General features: G+C 43.4%; 1 protein-coding gene across 1 annotated transcript in view; it reads left to right on the forward strand.

The window, feature by feature from the left end:
• Window positions 1–20,822, forward strand: part of EML6 (EMAP like 6) — an 815,949-nt gene that overhangs the window by 647,144 nt on the left and 147,983 nt on the right. The window contains exon 29 of the mRNA XM_029593447.1: window positions 12,752–12,881. Within this exon, the coding sequence (XP_029449307.1) occupies window positions 12,752–12,881 (130 nt within the window). The remainder of the gene's footprint in view (window positions 1–12,751; window positions 12,882–20,822) is intronic.

Here is a 20,822-nt window from a genome sequence, read left to right on the forward strand (position 1 = left end):
CTCCAGGCACGGCGAGGCTGCTGGATTTGGCTTCATTGTCCGGTGAGGCAGGAGGAAGTCTGAGGAGGGTTGGTTATGTCAAAGGCCTCCGATGAAACTAGATTGCCCTGTGAAGGGGCAAGTTCTTCTCTCCCGTGCCTGCCACCTGCACCCCATGTGGGTATTTACGGAGGACAAGGTGAGATTTCCCTAGAGTCCACCTGGAACATTATTGGTGTTATGAACATTTCTATTTCTACCCCCAGAAGAAACATGTTGTGAACCCTTCAATTCAATCAGATGATGCTCAAAATCAGATTACTACACTCACTTTAGAGCTGACTGCTTTTCTTGAGAGTTATCAGTCTGGAATAGAAATTAAGGCCACCCTATTGATTTCCTTTATCTTTGAATCTGATAATAATTCTATTATGCAGCTTTTCTTTAGAAATAAAAATGCTCTGTTTATGGGTCAAAAGATGTGAATATTTCCTGATGTTGCTTTTGAAACTCAAGCAAGAGGCAAGCACTTTCTAAAACTTCATCAGCAAGTACTTGCTTTGGGTGGAGAATTTTTTCCTTGCAAATGTTTAGTAAAACTTGAGAATATACGTTATGTTCTTGTTGATCCTAATCAACTGAAGTTAACTTGTGGATGCGGAAGCTGCAGTTCATAATTCTAATGCTACCTCCTAGGTTCTTCAGACCGCTTTTGTAACATAACCTCTAAACTTTTCCTTTTTTTCCTTATTTATATTTACTGTTTTTAATTGTAGCTTCCTAATTCCCCCCCCCCCCCTTATCTTTATGATGGGATTAATAGAGGTCTTCAGATTAGGTTTTGTTTAGCCTCTGTATAATTGTTTGCTTTAAAGTTTTTGACTCATTTCTGTTACCTTTATATCTTGAAATGTTTATTTTGTTCATTAATTTGTGGAAATTTAATAAATATAAAGTTTAAAAAAAAAGAAAAGGTTTGAAGATCTTGCTGAAGTGAGCTGATGGTTAAATGGGTGGCATATATTAAGTACGGCATTTTCTCTTTATTGTTTTATTTTTATCTGGAAAGCAATTGATAAATACTAATAAAAATAAAGGGGTAGATTTTGAAAAAAGAACGCGCACGCATCCATGTGCACGTGCTACCTGGAGCACGCGCCGACCCGGCTGCTTTAAATATTACTAGGCAAAGAGCCTTTTTGGTGGCCGGCCCCATTTTGTGGAACTCATTGCTGATCCTTTAAGACAAATATCAAGCAGAAATGATTTTAAGAAAGCGTTAAAAACTTACTTCTTTACGGAAGCATTTGGGAAGACTGACCCCTCCCAGTAGCTGTTAATCCAATTATATATGTCGGTGTTTTTAACTTTAATATTTTAATATTAGGAGGATCTTTAATCATCTTGATTGTCATGATTGTATATCTTTTCTATCTGCTGTAATTTTTGCTTAAAATAGTTAATTATTTAAAGTATTCTTCCTATGATATAGTTTTAAAAAGTTTTATTTTTTATATTGATCACGATACAGATTATGGGCCTCATTTTCCAATATCGCAGTGGTAACGCATGAGGGGGCGTGTCCCAGGCAAATAAGGCATTTTTCGTGCAGCGGGGAAACATCGTGTCATGCGATGTTTTCGCCATTTGCGGAAATGGATTCGCAAATCGCGAAAACATCGTGCACCGCGATAAAACAACCAATGAATCTTCGCAGTACACGAAAGTGTCCAAACAGCCTATTTCCACTCTTAGGTGCTGCAAGCAACATGTTATATGAAACTGGAGAGAGCCTTGCTATAGTGCCTATGCCCTAGACAGGGATTTGTATCCCTATGGGAGGGCCACCTAGTAACTCGAGGTGGGGATTAGGAATGAGCGTAGGGGGTTGGGGGCCACTTTCACATTCAACATGAGACGTACGGAAAGAACAGTGGTCTCTAGTGAAGATTTGCTGGCCGTCGGAGTGAGGAAACTCACTCCAAGAAGAGATTTGGGCAACATTCTCTCCACCTAGCTTGATGGACACCAAGCTAGGTGGAGAGAATGTTGCCCAAATCTCTTCTTGGAGTGAGTTTCCTCACTCCGACGGCCAGCAAATCTTCACTAGAGACCACTGTTCTTTCCGTACGTCTCATGTTGAATGTGAAAGTGGCCCCCAACCCCCTACGCTCATACCTAATCCCCACCTCGAGTTACTAGGTGGCCCTCCCATAGGGATACAAATACCTGTCTAGGGCATAGGCACTGTAGCGAGTCTCTCTCTCTCTCTCTCTCTCTCTCTCTCTCTCTCTCTCTCTCTCTCTCTCTCTCTCTCTCTCTCTCTCTCTCTCACTCTCTCTCTCTCCTTCCTGTTTGGAATTGTCGTGGAGTGCAATAACCCTTTACTGTTGAACCTTTGATTTTTTGTGTTTATTATTATTGTAAACCGCTTTGGTCAATCCTGTATTGGTAAAACGGTATATAAATATTTTAAATAAATAAAAAATAAATAAAATACGGGTCGGCGCACGCAAGGGGGTGCACACTTGTGCACCTTGTGCGCGCTGAGCCCTAGGGGAGCCCCGATGGCTTTCCCCGTTCCCTCCACACCTTCCCCTCCCTTCCCCTGTCTAACCCGCCCCCCAACCCTACCTAAATTCCCCCCCTACCTTTATTATTGAAGTTGCGCCCGCCTCTGGGCAGGCGTAGGTTGCCCGCGCCGGCCGAGTGCTGGTGTGTGATTCCCCGGCCTAGCAGGCCTTCGGAGGCCTCTGGCCACACCCTCGCCCCGCCCCAGACCGCCCACTCCCCGCCCCTTTTTTCAAGCCCGGGGCTTGCGCGCGTTGCCAAGCCTATGCAAAATAGGCTCGGCACGTGCAGGAGTTGGTTTTCGGGGTTACGCGCATAACCCTTTGAAAATCCATCCCAGTGTGCACAAGGCCCGGCCGCGCATGTACCCTCTGTGTGTTACGCGTGTGGGTCATTAAAAATCGGGCTGAAAATGAATGCCTCACTGAGACGCTAATTTTGACTAAACATTTCTGGTTAAAAAAAACTGAGATAAAAAATACCTTTTCTTACAAGAGTAAAAATTAGTAAAAGCAAAGAAAATTATGTTTATTTTCTACCTTGAGAACAAATTTTCAACTTTGATGAGTACCTTTATAACCAAAATTTATAGATTAATTTTATTCATAGTAAAATTACTTAACTCTAGTCCTCAATATCTACAAATTGATTTGATTTTCAGGACAAGCTAAATATATGACTTAACTAGGTTCTAATACTGTAAGCAAATATGTCTGATAAATATTCACAGCAGATATCATGTAAACCTGATCTTGTTTGTGCATCTTTAGCATCTGAATATAGTGTTCCTAAATTAATGCCATTGAGCTTGTTTTATACCTGCTTGTTCCATGTGAATCTCCAACCTAGAGAAGTATACACCAGAAAAGCAAAATCACCAATCCCTTGATTTTTCTTCCAATAAATATCTTCCTTTTGCACTGGAAATTCAGACCTGCCAGGTCAGAACACACTGGGATAATCTTTGTCTATATTTTAAAAAACTACTTTTTTGTGCTCCTCAAGGATCAGAGCTGGCCATCCCTGACTGCACAGAAAGTATATTCATGGGACTGCAGAGCCATGAAATAGAGATCAAGTTATGACTGCAGTCACTTTTGCTTAATAGATGTATAACCTTAACCAACTCATTTAACTTCCTAATTTCATCATCTGTATGTTTTTTTTACTTAAAGAGGGTACTAAGCTATTTTTAAAGAAAACTCCATCCTGAACTATGATAGAGGTCTTTAAGATCATGAGAGGTCTTGGATGAGTAGATGTGAATCGGTTATTTACACTTTCAGATAATAGAAGGACTAGGGGGCATTCCATGAAGTTAGCAAGTAGCACATTTAAGACTAATCGGAGAAAATTCTTTTTCACACAACGCACAATTAAGCTCTGGAATTTGTTGCCGGAGGATGTGGTTAGTGCAGTTGATGTAGCTGGGTTCAAAAAAGGTTTGGATAAGTTCTTGGAGGAGAAGTCCATTAACTGCTATTAATCGAGTTGACTTACGGAATAGCCACTGCTTTTAATTGCATTAGTAGTGTGGGATCTTCTTGGTGTTTGGGTACTTGCTAAGTTCTTGTGACCTGGTTTGGCCTCTGTTGGAAACAGGATGCTGGGCTTGATGGACCCTTGGTTTGACCCAGTATGGCAATTTCTTATGTTCTTTTGATACTAAGTCGCGAAGATGCCCGAGCCTGCTAAATCCGCCCCTGCTCCCAAGAAGGGCTCCAAGAAAGCCGTGAGCAAGACCCAGAAAAAGGACGGCAAGAAAAGAAGGAAAGGCAGGAGGGAGAGCTATTCCATCTACGTGTACAAAGTGCTGAAGCAGGTTCACCCCGACACGGGCATTTCCTCCAATTCTGGTCGCTGCATCTCAAAAAAGATATAATTGCGATGGAGAAGGTACAGAGAAGGGCTACCAAAATGATAAGGGGAATGGAACAACTCCCCTATGAGGAAAGACTAAAGAGGTTAGGACTTTTCAGCTTGGAGAAGAGACGACTGAGGGGGGATATGATAGAGGTGTTTAAAATCATGAGAGGTCTAGAACGGGTAGATGTGAATCGGTTATTTACTCTTTCGGATAGTAGAAAGACTAGGGGGCACTCCATGAAGTTAGCATGGGGCACATTTAAAACTAATCGAAGAAAGTTCTTTTTTACTCAACGCACAATTAAACTCTGGAATTTGTTGCCAGAGAATGTGGTTAGTGCAGTTAGTATAGCTGTGTTTAAAAAAGGATTGGATACGTTCTTGGAGGAGAAGTCCATTACCTGCTATTAAGTTCACTTAGAGAATAGCCACTGCCATTAGCAATGGTTACATGGAATAGACTTAGTTTTTGGGTACTTGCCAGGTTCTTATGGCCTGGATTGGCCACTGTTGGAAACAGGATGCTGGGCTTGATGGACCCTTGGTCTGACCCAGTATGGCATTTTCTTATGTTCTTATGTCCTATCTTTTCCTCCCACCCTTTTTCTTTATTGGTTATACTGAGATGCTTTGGCCCTATAACAGAAACCTAAAAAAGAAGAAAAAAAAAATCTTCTCCTCTCCTGACCGTCTTTGAATGTCTTGGGAACCTGGAACCTTCTGCTGCAGTCTGGTGTGCTCCTGCTGCCATACCCTCTCCTTAGTCCCTGCCTTTTTCCTGGTTTTGCACCTTGCTGTTTTGTTATACCATTCTTGCAGCTCGGTCTGTTCCTCCCAACTTGTCTCTCTCCTGGTTCAGTGACTTGCTGTGTTTTGCCACTGTTACTGCCTAGTCTGCTCTTATCCCTCTCACAGTGCCTTGAGGTATTCTTGCCACTGTTGGTACCCTTTACCCCTCTTCTGGTGCCTTGGGATCTTCATACCACTATTATTGCCACGGTGCTGCTTTGCCCTATTTGGGTGTTCCTACCTCTGTTTGGGCTAGTTTTCCCTGTCACAGGGCCTAGGGCTATTCATGCTACTCTTGCAGTGTTTTTCTCTCTGCTGCTGATGCTTGCAAGTTTCACTAAACCTGGATAGAAAACCCCACTTTTAGAGCCCAAAATAGGACTCATTGCTTTCCCCATTTGTCTTTAATGGAAAACTAATAATTTGTGGTCCCAAACCAAATCATCAATCCAAACAAATGAACTGAAATGTTTTTCAATAGAGATCCCTACTTTCAGAGTATGCAAAAAAAAACCCCAAAAAAACCCATCCATTTGGAGACACCATTCTGAGAGAAACCAGGCAGTTACAGCAAAAACATACATTTATTTTCTCATAGCAACTGTCCCTTCACAAGCTATGACAGTTTCATTCTCTGCCACTGCAGATCTTAAAAACATTTCCATCAGATGTCTCCTATACAGGTTGACTTAGGCACCATGCAGCAAACCTGCTTACAGCCTGTTGTAGCCTGTCTAGAATAGATGGCTAAACTTAGACTCACCCTGTTTGCATATATTGATATTTCTCACTAGACGTGGCCCTCAGTGTACCCTGTAGCCTCTTGCACCTGAAATCTGTATGCTAGAGAGCTTCTGTTTTCCCTAAGTAAGAGCTGCACCTGTCTCTGTAATTGTTATTACTTCCCTCCGAAATCGGAGCGACCTTGGAGGAAACTTTCCTTGCTCCCCCCCCCCCCCACCTTCTCCTCCCTTCCCCTATCTAACCCACCCCCCAGCCCTAACTAATTGCCTCCTCCAACCTTTATTGTACAAGTTACACCTTGCCTGAGGCAAGTTACACCTGCCTGAGGCAGGTGTAACTTGCGCGCACCGGCCGGCTGCTGGTGCACCATATTCCAGTCTGGAGGCCACAGCCACGTCCCAGGAATACCCCTGGGCCGGAACCATGCCGACGGCCCCGCCCCTGGAACGCCCCCCGATGGCACGCCGGCCGCAACACGCCCCCCCCCCTCCAGGAAAGCCTCGGGACTTACGCGTGTCCCGGGGCGTGCGCAGGGGGTGGAAGGGGCAGATTTTCGGGGGTTACGCGCGTAACCCTTTGAAAATCTGCCCTAGTATATTTTACATAAAATAAACAAATATACAAGCTTGTGAAAAACCTAAACCTGGGCCTAATATTATCCAAAGCTTGATTCACACTTTAGCATTATTCAAATGCCTCTCAAAATAAAAAGGCAGGGAAGCAGGCAATTGTTTCCACAAGGTGGGCCTATAACTGAAAAGGCTAGTAACCTTGTAACTTAACCTTGTAAATAACTGTCTTTGATAGGTGGGACAGCCAAAAAAATTTGGCCTGAGAGTGACATGACCTTGTTGTTAAGTAAGGCTTGAACAATTTAGTCAAATAATTCGGAGCATTCATATTGACTGATTTAAGGATGAGCGATAACATTTTAAATTTAATTCGCTGCTTCAGTGGAAGCCAATGAAGTTGATACAGCAGTGCCATATGTTCCAAAGGGACACTGCGAATCACTAACCAGGCATCCGAATTTTGTAAAATCTGCAATGCATGAACATGGCACCTTTTTCAAAAATCACTTATATTCCGGCGGATTTTAAATGCCCTGCGTGCGTAAATCCAGCCGGATTTACGCGCACACGGCCCTCGCGCGCTGGCGTGCCTATTTTGCATAGGCCGCCGGCGCACGCAGAGCCCCGGGACGCGCATAAGACCCAGGGCTTCCTGAAAGGGGTGTGTTGGGGGCGTGTCGCCAAATGACGCGGCGTTTGGGGGGGCGGGCCCGGGGGCGTGGCGCTGGCCCGGGGGCGTGGCCGCACCCTCCGGAACAGCCCTCGGGTCGGGTCTTGGCTGACGCGCGCGGATTTACATCTGCCTCCGGGAGGCATAAATCCATGGATAAAGGTGGGGGGGGGGTTAGATAGGGCCGGGGGGGGGTGGGTTAGGTAGGGGAAGGGAGGGGAGGGAGAAAGAAAGTTCCCTCCGAGGCCGCTCTGATTTCGGAGCGGCCTCGGAGGGAACGTAGGCAGGCTGCGCGGCTCGGCGCGCGCAGGCTGCCCAAAATCAGCAGCCTTGCGCGCACCGATCCCGGATTTTATAAGATTCGCGCGGCTACGCGCGTATCTTATAAAATCCAGTGTACTTTTGTTTGCGCCTGGTGCGTGAACAAAAGTACGCGATCGCGCAAATATTTAAAATCTACCCCATTATGTATACTTATATACTGCCTTTCTCAAACAAGTTTGAACCAAAGCTGTTTATACCAAACAAATAATACAGTAACCAAACACAAGACCTTATTTTTAGATAGATTTTTGACAGAAGCAAGTAAAGAGCATGGTTTAGTTCATGGTAGCATATTATAATTCAAAAAGAGGGAAGGCCTATTAAGAGCCTTTATTAAATGTACTGTTATATGCTTCATGTTTCAAAATAATGAAAATCATTTAGAGTACAATTTTGAAAGGAATGTTCTTGTATAGCTAAGCAGTAAGCTAGATAAATACTGAGCTAAAAACTCCATCATCTCAGTAGTCAGAAGTGCAGGTGCTGCTTCTCAGTGCATGCACTTTTTGCCATGGGAAAAAGCAGTGTAACCAGAGTCAGAATTAGGACAGGGAATGCAAATTACTCAGGGGTAGATTTTGAAACGTGCGCATACGTGTCCATGTGTGCGCGCTTCCCGGCACACACACATGGACCCGCCGATTTTATAACTTACTCGCGCCAATGTACCCATGTTATAAAATCCGTGGGCTGTACGCACATGCGTGCCGTATTTTATAATCCACGAGTGTATGTGCAGGCAGCACGCGCAAGAGGGGGGACTTTTGCAGTTTCCACGTTGCGACGCATTCGGGTCTTCCTCAGTTCCCTCCTAGTCCGCTCCAATTAAGGAGCGATTTGGGAGGGAACTTCCCTACTCCCCTACCTTAATTCCTTCCCTCTTCCCCTCTCTTCCCCACCCCCTAAATCCTACCTTTTGGGGGTTTTTTTCTTTGTTTTACAACTTCAGCTCCTGAATTTTCGGGCCCGGCCACACACATGGGCCTTTTAAAATCTACCCGATACATCTCATTTTTCCTTTGAAAATTGGCTTGCAAGTCCATAGGTATGAACTGCAAATTCCTTAGGCGGTTTTCAAAATTGCCCCTTAGTGAAAAAAGAGAGGTGCCAAACATAAATAATGCAATGCAATCAATGTGAATACTACCATACTATTGTAGTTGTTTCTTAAGAAATCTTTGAATAAATAAACTCAGAATAAGCATCAGGTGACAGGGGCATCAGGAGAGGCAGGCAAGATGTGCAACTGCCTGAGGTGCTAAGCCAGAAGGGTTCCAGTGTTCCTTATCAGGGGGCAGGGCATCAACATACTATGCTACTGCTGGCTGGTATAATAGCAGTCTGGTGTGACTGCTTCACTGGAGTGGAATCCCAGCCATCTGATCATCAAATGGGTCTCCCCACCTCCCCGACAGCCAGCCAAATATCCCTACCCCTGCCTTCTCCCTGGACTGTCTGGGGTAGCGACCAACCTGTCAGTGGACATTCAGCTAATACAATTGCCAAGTTTATTTATTTAGACTTTTATATTCTGCTTTTCACAGCCTTTCAAATTGGATTACATTCAGAGGGTTACAATCTAACAGGCCGATACAATACAGTGCGCTCTGGTGGAGCGCACTGTTAGCCCACATTTGGACGCGTGTTTTTGACGCGCTAGCTTTACCCCTTATTCAGTAAGGGGTAGTAGCGCATCGAAAATGCGCGTCCAACCCCCCCCCCCCCCCCCCCCCCCCCCCGCCTCCGAAACTAATAGCGCCTGCAACATGCAAATGCATGTTGATGGCCCTATTAGTTATTCCCGCATGATACAGAAAGTAAAATGTGCAGCCAAGCCGTACATTTTACTTTCAGAAATTAACGCCTGCCCAAAGGCTGGCATTAATTTCTGCCGGTGATATTAAGTCGGAGGCCCCAAAAGAAAAAAAAAAGTAAAAATTAAAAAAAAAATTTTTTTAATTGGCTGCGGGTCTGAAGACAGACGCTCAATTATTCCGGCGTCTGTTTTCCGAACCTGTGGCTGTCAGCGGGTTTGAGAACCGACGCCGGCAAAATTGAGCATCAGCTGTCAAACTCGCTGACAGCCGCCACTCCTGTCAAAAAGGAGGCACTAGGGACAAACTAGTGTCCCTAGTGCCTCCTTTTACCGTGGGCCCTAATTTGCATAGGCCACCCTCCTGAATCATGCACCCAGGAGAGTGGCCTGTGTGCTTGCTGCATGTTTTTCTGAATCGGCCTGTAAGTTTGTATCTGAGGCAATGGAGGGTAAAGTGACTTGCCCAAGATTACAAGGAGCAACAATGGGACTTGAATTCTGGTTTCCTGGCTCATAGCCCGCTGCTCTAACCACTAGGCTACTCTTCTACTCCATGGCTGACATGCATGAAACTCGTATCCTGGCACATTGTACTCCCAGTGACAATTATAAAGGAAACAGTGGAAATTATAAAAGAAATACAGATGTGAAATAAATTGTTTTGTTGGAAATGTAACTTAGAGCAATGTTTCTCAAGCCAGTCCTGGAGTACCCTTTAGCCCAGGGGTAGGCAACTCCAGTCCTTAAGTACGTCAAACAGGATATCCACAATGAATATGCATGAGCTATATTTTCATACAATAGAGGCAGTGCATGCAAATATATCTCATGCATATTCATTATGGATATCCTGAAAAACAAACCTGTTTGTAGCACTCAAGGACTAGAATTGCCTACCCCTGCTTTAACCAGATTGGTTTTCAGGATATTCACAATGGGGCCAATGCAAAAATGTTGCGCTGAAAGCGGGTGCTGAGTGTTCAGCACCCGCTTTCCTAACATGCCCCCTGGCACCTCTCCTGGGGCCACGATGCAATATTTAAATTAGGGCTCATGCTGTTGAGGCGCTAGGGGTGACTGCGTGCCCCTTGTGCCTCTTTGACAGCGTGCACCCCCGAGAGAGGTCCTCTGTCAGTGGCTGTCTGCCAGTTAAGAAAATGGACGCTGAATTTATCAGCCTCTGTTTTCCTAACCAGCGCACATGCACATGAAGAACGCTGATAAATTCAGCGTCCGTTCTCCTAACCTGACTACCAGCACCAGAGTGTATAAATCAATAGTAAACTGTCGGGCACTTAATATTAATTTATTCACTCCTTCACTTAGTGCTGACATGTGACAGTGAAGGGACCAATTGCCGATTGGTCCATTTACTGTCACATGTAAGTGAAAGGACCAATCTCCTTTCAGAAGGCTGTCCTGAAAGGGAATTGGTCCTTTCATTGATAAATGTCAGTGAAAAGGACCAATGGGCAATAAGTGAAGGAGTGAATAAATTAATATTAAATGCCCGACACTTTAATATTGATTTATTCACTCCTTACAATGCCGGCAGTCAGGTTTGGAAAATGGATACCAAATTTATCAGCATCTGTTTACCTATACCATGGATGTGCCAGGGGTTCAGGAACCAGACAATTGTGAACTGAGCGTCCGCTTCCTGCACCTGACTGCCATGCCTTTTTTAAACTTTTATTTTTTAATTTTTTTAAAGAGTTGTTCCTCTTACTTAATATCCCAACGATATTAAGTAGGAGGCAGTACAGAAAAGCAGTTTTTTCTGCTTTTCTGTACTAATTTTAGGAGGGCTCCAGGAGGCATTAATTTCTGATCACTAAATGTGCATCCTAGACTCACTTTTTTTTTTTTGCATTGGGAGTGAATAGCTAATAGTCTTATTCACGTGCATTTGCATGTGATGAGCACTATTAGTTTCACTCTGCGTTGGACCCGCGTTGAAGAGGCACTAATCTCCTTATTGCATAAGGGGATTAGTTAGCGCCTACACAACCTGCATCCAACTGCAGGTTATACAATGCGCTCGGCTGAGCACACTGTATTGCATCGGCCCTAATGAGTGTGAAAATCTCTCATGTGTATTCATTATGGATATCTTGAAAATCAAACTGCCTGCGGGATACTCCAGGACCCATTTGAGAAACACTGGCTTAGAGCAGAGGTGCTCAAACTTGTCCTTGGGGCTTCCCCAGCCAGATGGGTTTTCAGGATATCGCTAATGAATATGTAAACCCCCCCCCCCCCCTTTTGCACAGGTGGTGAGAGACACTGCTGCAGCTCTGGGTCCTCCACAGTTCGGTAGGTGGGGACCAGGAATCTTCAGGAAGGCCCAAGGGGAGACTTACACAAAGGAACTCAATGTCCAGACAGCAGATTGGTTCCAAAAATAGAAAAGAATTTATTGTCCAAATTCTAAACAAAATCTTCAGATAGCAAGAGCAAGATATAATTCTCTCAATTCAGTCCAAGTAGTAACAGCAAAAACCAGTTCAAAAGCTCACAGCAGAAATCTTCTTCAGTAGATAAATACAAAAATTGTAACCCCAGGGTCTCCAGGATGGCATCTTTTCAAAAAGATAAATCCTCTTAAAGGTCTTTACCTTGGCTTTCTCAGCAGGGACAAATTCCCTGAAACTTCTAGGGCTGAGTTCCCTGTGGCTGGCCCTCAGTGATCTTGAGCAGCAAAGTATTCTACCTCCCTACCTTTTTCTCTTGGATAGTCAGCTTAGACTGTCACTGCTTTGTCTCCCTATCATTTCTGCTCACATCTCTCTTGCAGTGCCTATGGAAGCACCATTTATCTACTCCCAAACCCATCCCCTTTGGGGGAATGAACCTCCTACTATTATCCAATCCTATCTACAGCATTCTACCACTCAACTTTAGCTGACACCTTATCTAATACTCTTTCTGCCCCTCCTTAACAAGAAGGATTCTTACAAATTGCAAGAGCTGTACAGGCACAGAGCTCTCTGACTTCTCTCTGAACCTTGGAGAGTAGGAACCCTCCAGGAACCTTCTTAGTGACCCTAGGCAGGGTTACAAAAATGCATGCAATGTATTTGCATGCACTGCCTTCAAAATATGCAAATGTTTCTCATTCATAATTATTAGGGATACCCTGAAATCCCAACTAGCTGAGGGGGCTCTGAGGACTGGTTTGAGCAACCCAGGCTTAGAGTATTGCTTTTTTGCATGTTTGGGCTTGCACACTGACTAATGCAATAAGAATTCCCTTCTGCTGTTCACAGTAGCATATAAATGAGCCTAATTACTTTATTAATTGCTGATTGCTATCTTCGCCTTTTCAGAATTTCTTTCTTTTCTATTTTTATAATCTGCATTAGGCTACAGTTAATTTGTATCACTCCTTTTCATTTCACTTTTTTTGTTTTATTGTAGGAGCTGGCTTTAGAACACATTTTTGGATATAGGGGATTTGATTGCCGCAACAACCTTCATTACCTCAACGATGGAGCTGATATAATCTTTCACACTGCTGCTGCAGGCATAGTTCAGAACCTCTCAACAGGTATGATAGCCAGTGTTCCCTCTAATTTTTTCCAGGCTGTGTGCAGATGTGCCCTACTGTTCAGCACATAAGTTTTGCACATGAGCGGTAAGGATGACAAAACTGATTCTGCCCAGGTGCCACTACTTACTGCTGCCTCTAGCCCACCACTAAGAACCCAAGCTCTGTTTTTATCCTTCATTCTCTCCATCTTTCTCTTCTTGGCTTCCATCTCTTCTCTTTATTACATCTCTTCTCATTCCTCTCAGGCTTTTCTAATATCTTTCAGCTCTCACCTTCCTCTCCATTTTCTCCCTTCCTAGCATTTTGTTTCTTTTGTCCCCCAATTTCTTCCACCTCCTTCCCCATTCCTCCATCTACACACTATCCATATAACACCTCCATTTCCATTTTTAACCCTCACCACCAACAACCTGCCATGTCTCCTGTCCCCAGCATCTGCTCTTTCGCTTCCTCCTAATATGGATAGATATAGCTTAATGAGGAGAGGCAACATGATTTTAACAAAGGAAAGTCTTTTTTTTACTAATCTCTAGAATTCTTTGAAGGTATAAAGCATGTGGATAAGCGTCAATCAATCAACATAGTGTATTTGGATTTTCTGCAGGTATTTGTCAAAGTCCCCCATGAAAAATCACCTCAATAAATTAACATGTCATAAGATTGGAGGCAATATCATATTGTGGACTGGTAACTTGTACAAGGATAGGAAATAAGGTAGAATTATATAATCGGTTTTCCCAAAACAAAGGTAGAAAATTGTATATTCTGGATATTCTGGGACCAGTGTTTAACAAATTCATTAATGATCTAGAAAAGGGAACAATAAGTGAGATGTTATTTATTTATATATTTATTTGGGATGTATGAGATGATCAAATTTGCAGATAGCACAAAATTATTCAAAATTGTTAAAACACAAAAAGACTGTGAGGTATTACAGAAGGACTTTGAGCAAATGGAAATCTAAATAGATAAAATTTAATGTGGAGAAGTACAAAATAATACACTTTGGGATAGATTTTACAAATCTACGTGCGCGCGTACTTTTGTTCGCGCACCAGGCGCGAACAAAAGTACGCGGGATTTTATAAGTTATCCCAGGACAAGCAGGATGCTAGTCCTCACATATGGGTGACATCAGTAATGGAGCCCTATGTACGGAAAACTTCTGTAAAAGTTTCTAAGAAACTTTTGACTGGCACCAGAGTGCCTACTGAGCATGCCCAGCATGCCATGATATTCCTCACCACAAGGGTCCCCCTTCAGTCTTCTTTTTTCCGTGAAGCAGTTAGCCTCGCGGTTGTTAGGAGTCCTGTGGAATTCTCCACAACTTTTCCTCACGGAAAATTTTTTAAAACTTCAAACCGCAAAGGGTCTCCCTTAGTAATTCCATCGCGGTAAGTTTTTACCATTTTCACGGTTCCGTTACGCCTTTTTTTCCAAATTTTTTGTCCTGAGTCATTGCTTGTCGACGGCTGTCCGGCCCCAAAATGGCCTCAGGCTTCAAAAAATGTCCGAAATGCACCAGGAACATGTCCATCATAGACCCTCACCAGGACTGTGTCCTTTGTCTCGGTGAAGGGCATGATGTTAAGGCTTGTCCCTTATGTGCCACGATGACCTTGAAGGGCCGACGTCTGCGACTGGACAAAGTGGAGCAGTTGTTCAAAATACAGCTTATTTCGGCTCCATCCACCTCAACTCAATCGTCTCCGGCTGGGTCAATTCGAAAAGTCGTCTTTAAAAAACGACTGCCAGGTGAGTCAGGAGACGCTCCACTTTCCTCCCCCTCGCCATCGTCCAGGGCGTTGACATCGGGCAGTGAAAAAGCCCGTGAAAAAGACATTTCAACATTGGGGTCAACCAACAATAGATCTCTTTGCATCCCATCTGAACTACAAAGTGAACAATTACTGCTCTCTCCTCTGGCAGCAGGACAGCCTACCAAAGGACGCCTTTGATCGCCATTGGAACTCAGGCCTGTTATATGCATATCCACCGATACCGCTCATAACCAAAACTCTAGTGAAACTTCAACAGGACAAGGGGACCATGATACTCATAGCCCCATATTGGCCTCGACAAGTATGGTTCCCCACACTGCTAGATCTCTCAGTCAGGGATCCAATTCGCCTGGGAGTAGCTCCCAATCTCATAACTCAGGAACAGGGTCAGCTGCGCCATCCCAACCTTCAATCCCTATCCCTGACAGCATGGATGTTGAAAGCTTGATCTTACAACCACTCAACCTTCCAACCACTATATCTCAAGTGCTGATAGCTGCACGTAAACCTTCCACTAGAAAGAATTATTCCTACAAATGGAAACGGTTTACACTGTGGTGCACTCAGAAAGATTTAGATCCTTTCACTTGCCCCACTACCTCGCTACTAGATTACCTTTACCATCTCTCAGATTCTGGTCTTAAAACCTCATCTGTAAGGGTACACGTAAGTGCAATCTCAGCTTACCATAACAAGCTGGGAGACGCACCTATCTCCACACAGCCTCTAGTCAGTAAATTCATGAGAGACCTAACTCACATTAAACCTCCAGTTCATTCCCTAAGCATTCAATGGGAGCAGGGGTTTTGTTGGGACTATATATTTCATGCTCCTAGAACTCTGCCTGAGATGTGACCAGGCGTATTATAGGTAGAGCTGACTCCTAGGGGAGGGAGGGGGGATATGGGACAATGAGTGGGGCCTGGCTGCGTGGTATGCATGTTGTTGAAAGTATGGGGAAAGGAGGTGGGGGGACTATGCTTCAAATTGTAATGGGAAACATGCAGACTACTAGTTGAAGTACTTGCTGGACCAGCAACAACGTATTGTTTTTCATAACAGTTCACTAGTGTTGGATTATTGCAGCACTGTTTGTTTTGTTCATATTATCTTGTTCACCTGCTTGTTTCCGCAATAAAATTGATTTTGATAAAAAAAAAAAAAAGGTTGCACCCAATTCTAAAGTTCTACTCTTCAAGGCAAGGAACTGTTTCCTGTGCACCTGAGTGGGCCTTGAAACATCCGGAAAGACATACATTTTTTGACCACAAAATAACAAATCTCTGTTTTTGAGGAACTTTTCAAAAATGAATTCTTTATCCCTTTCTAAGGAAAAAGATACAAAAAAGGTTGCTCTCTTGGTAATGATATCTATAGATTCCTTTAAAAACGTTGATATTCCTGGGGTCTGTACTCTATTCAGACCCCCAGGAGTATCTTTCATTTGTAAAGGGAAATAATAAATCTTAGAGATAGATAGGTCTCATTGTTATATGTTAAGTTTTCCGTAAGATATTTTACAAACATCTCATAAAGTGATAAAAGTCTAGTGAAAGGAAAATTTACAAATCGTAGATTTCTAATTTTCAAACAATTCTCTAAGTTTTCTATTTCACTATGTAACAATGTATTATCAGAAATACACATAGATTCAACACTTTGAGCATTTTGAATTTTTAAAGATAAATTGTTAACCTTAGGTTCTAAATTGGTTAATTTTTTCCCTTGATCTTTAATCAAAACTCTATTTCCCCCAACCATAGCCGAAAAGGATGAATTAATCTGGATAACGTTAGTCAAGTTTTAGCAACATTCTCCACAAGTCTCCCAGGGTAACATTAGAAGCATCTACAGCTGTTGCCTTTATGCTTCCAATGTTTACAGATGGGTTTCCATTTATACCTTCCTGTTGGTCAAAAGTCAAAGGTTGTGAAGCTGCAAATTCCACAAACGATGAGGAAACATCTCCAAAACTTACATTTACTACTGCACTTTCAATGGTACTACCTTCAGCTGTAACTCCTGGAGGCTGTGTAGGAGTTGGTCCAACACCAGGACTCAGAGACATCCAACATGTTTCTGGTGCAGTCCTCTCTGGGCGGATTGAGCCTGTTTATGTGAGCGTCCATTGGACAGAGCCTTGAAGTAGCCGGAGAGGATGTGATGATTTTAGCCTTTCTCTTGCGCCCCATAAATTCAAAGCAAATCTTCAAAGTTATAGTATTGCAGTCAAAGGTGGTCAAAACTGGTCTAAGCCGTGCGTGCGCCCAGCTTAGGCACCGCGCCGCTGTCACACGGGGTTTTAAAGCCCCAGTCTCCAGCTGATGGTATCAACGCGGCAGCTCTCAGCTGAACAGTTGATATTAATGAGGGCTTATCGCCGGTGCTTAGAGGGCTCTGACTGGCCTCCTCTCTCCCTTCTTGGCCCCATTTATGCGCCGCTTCACACAGGGTTTTAAATCCACAGTCTCCAGCTGATGGTATCAACGCAGCAGCCCTCAGCTGAACAGCTGATAGTAATGAGGGCTTACTGCCGGTGCTTGGAGGGATTCGACTGGCCTCCTCTCTCTCCCTTCTCGCCCTCAACAATATGATATTTTCTGTTCTGTTCTCCATTTCTTTTCAAAGTATTCCTAACATTCTATTTATTTTATTGTATGTGATATATTCACTTAAAGCCTTTTATAGGATAGGAAGTTTTTGATTCCAGCTCACCTCCATCAGCTGAAGGTCTTCATACCTCACCAATATGAGTTCAGAAGCTGTAAGTCCTAGGATGATACCCAGCCAAAGACTGAGATAAGTTTTTGATTTAATCTAGAGAATGTCCCAGTTTGCTTCCCAGAGTCACTTTGTGTGGAAGGAAGGCTGATGTTCAACATAAACCTTTAACGTGTTGAAGCAAAACATCTGATAGTTGAGTGCTTTGGATAGTCATACAGAGCTACAAACTCCATTTATTGATTTTGCCACCAAATTGTCCACCAAGGAGAGCTTTATTTCCCAACAAACTCTATGACCTACTGAGATTAGAAGTATCTTCCTTCTTGGAGACCAGAATAGTTGAATCTGTTCCACCTCAGGAAAGAGGGTGAGTATTTTATTAAAGATACTTCCTGATGATGGAAGTACCAAAAAATACTCCCATCCTTGAACAAGATTCTTATGAAAGAAAACTTCAAAATACTTTTACTGGGCACCCTACTGTCCCTGTTAAAAGGAACTGGCTGGGTTCTCTGAATTTGAATGAAGCAGACACTCACATAGAGACACTTCCTATGTCTCGGATGTATCTAAGACTTCATGTAGGGGAGCACCTACAATATCATGTTCTGCCATTTGGCCTAGCATCAACTCCCTGAGTTTTCACAAAATGTATAGCAGTTTTAGATGTGTATCTATGCAAACTGATGTGTGTATGTGTTTCCCTACCTGAATGATTGTCCATATCTGCAGTAAAGGAAGTCAGGCATAGTCAGCAGACAATCAACGTGGTGTATGTTGAGAATGTTGGGTCATATGTCCTCAACAGTTCATGTTCTGCCCATGGCATGTCTCCATGAACATACTTAATGAACATTGAAATCCCAGTAGTCACAGGCCATTCAGGATCTCCAGGAGTGCATCTCTATATCAGCCTCAGGGACTCTCTGTCCTAATAGCTATCAGATTCCATTCTAGCATAGGGCATGTTTTACCAAATTAATTTTCACTTGCATTCTCTTAACCACAAATGCTTTCAGCTGGGCTGGAGAGCTAATTTAGATTAACTTTACATTCAGATCTCTAGTCTCACTAGGAAGGGAAATTTTCCTGGAATTATTAGCTATTTGTTACACTTTGAAGATTCTCAGAAATCAAGTGGCCAATCAAAATGTATTAGTGCAAACCGAAATCCAGGTAGCAATGTTTTAGCTGAACAAGCAAGGACGGTCAGGATCTTTTCTGTGTTGGGAAGCTGTCAAATAATGGTTTTAGGCCATCTCCATAGGGTCGTCTCTAATCGCAATATACTGGCCAGGAAAGGAAAATGTTCTGACAGGTAAGCTGAGCTGCCAAATTGAACCTCATGAGTAGTCAATAATGAACAAGATTTTCTCTCAGTAGGGAACATCATGACTGGTCAGAACAGAAAGTTGCCAGAATTCTGTTCTAGAAGGGGATCAGAAAGCAGTCTAGCTGAAGATGCCTTCTCCCTTCATTGGGCATACCCTCCTTTTACTCTAGTGAAAAGATCCTGGGGAACTATTGTCTTTATTTATTACTTAGATTTATTACCTGACTTTTTGAATATGGAATTATTCTCATAGCTTCCTTTTGGCCAAGGAAAGTCTGGTTTCCCTTCCATCAAGATCCATCCATTCAGAAATGATCAGGTTAGACATTTTTCTTTTTCATATATTGCAGAACCAGAGAATGCTACTGAATGAATTTTCTGCTTTGAAGAGCTTAAAAAGCCCGAATATCAAACATCTAAATAAATAAATAAATAAATCCCATCCTCCAGTCCTTTCCTCTCATGGCTTAGATATTGATAGAGAAGTAATTTGTTTCTATGGTCTCTCCAATCCAGTGTCTCAAATTCTTCTGGATGCTAGAAAGGATTCCACCAGAAGATCTATTTGATTGTAAATGGAGGAGATTTGCTATCTGGTATGAGAATAGGCCTTAAATTAAGGCTTCCCAAAATGTGGGTTGGGATCACAAATGGGGTCACAAATTCTTCAGCTGGGATCACAAATGCCTCAAATGGAAGCACTCATCTGGCACTAGCAGCAGCAGCATTAGTAGTTTAAGTCAGCATGGGGCCCTTTGAACCAGCAAATGCTCACAGGCTCTGCAGGGGCACTGAACATGTATGAGTTTATATGGTAAGAAGAAGCCCTACAGAAGGAGGGATCAATGCTACTGCAGGGCCCGTGAGCTTGCATTAGCCCAGAGGCCCCATGCTAACTTTCATTAGTAATGCTGCTGCTATTCCTTACATATCACTGTTTGGCTTAAGGGGAGGGCTGAGTGTGTATGGCTCAGTGGAGATTGCCACTGCGTCTCTATTTTTACCCAACACTGTACCTACTTAAGAGAAAAAATATCTTCAGCCTGCTCGCTCTTCCCACTAGTTGTCATCTGCCTTTGGCTTAGGTTCCAAAGAAAAATGTTGCTCCTGACCCTGGCCAGGGGGATGTTTGGAGGAGGGTCTATTTGAAGGGAGGGAAAAGGTGCAGGAGGGGTTTAGACATTGGATAAGATGGGGAGGGATTGGCTATGAAGGGTGAGAGAGGAGGGAATGAGAGAACATCAACTGGAGGATGTAAGAGGAGATGAGATAAGGGATCAGCTGGGGGAGAAATGTTGAGGGGGGAGGTGAGGCTGAAAGTTGAGAGGAGATAGGGATATGGTGAGAGGGAAGAGATGACAGTTGGTGATTATTTAAAAAAAAAAAAAAAAAAGGACCTGAGAGAGAAAGGACCAGCTGGGGGGAATACAAAAAGGGTTGGAAGGGTAAGAGAGAGGGGATGGGCTGGGTGGTGAGAGGAGTGGAGGTTGAAGAGGGTGTCCAATAGATGGGAGATTATGAGAGGAATCATCTGGAGTGGGTAGAGATTGAAAGAGAAGGGATCAGCAGGAATGCAGGGAGTGTGAGAGTGGAGTGATTGTTTGAGGGAACCTATACCCTTGCTAATTTTGTTTTGGTCATCATCTGGGGTCATGTGAATTTTCAAGTGCAAAAATGGGGTCACTAAAAGTATAAGAAACCATGCCTTAAATTCTATATATTTCAAAGTTTGGACTCAAAACTAACTCTGTTAGCATGCATCTTAATGCAACTGGCACATACCACCATTATGTAGAAAGGAAACCCATTTCTGTGCAGTCCTCAGTTATGTGATTCATATGGGGCTTCCTTTATTTGAAGCCCCTATCAAATCACCTACTGTGTCATGGGACCGCCAACATGTTTTTAACCCAATGATGAAACCTCTGGCCCTCTATGGGTTGAAGTACTTGATTGAAGTTCTGTCCAACCACAGGAGGAGAGTCCTTTCTGATGATGCATGCGCCAGGTCCCCCTCTGATGATGTAGCAGCAAACTAACAACCATGTAAGAGCATCGAGAGCTGCCACCTATCCCTGATAAGGTGTGTTTGTGCCC

The sequence above is a fragment of the Rhinatrema bivittatum genome, chromosome 3, assembly GCF_901001135.1.
Source record: "Rhinatrema bivittatum chromosome 3, aRhiBiv1.1, whole genome shotgun sequence".
Classification (NCBI taxonomy): Eukaryota; Metazoa; Chordata; class Amphibia; order Gymnophiona; family Rhinatrematidae; genus Rhinatrema; species Rhinatrema bivittatum.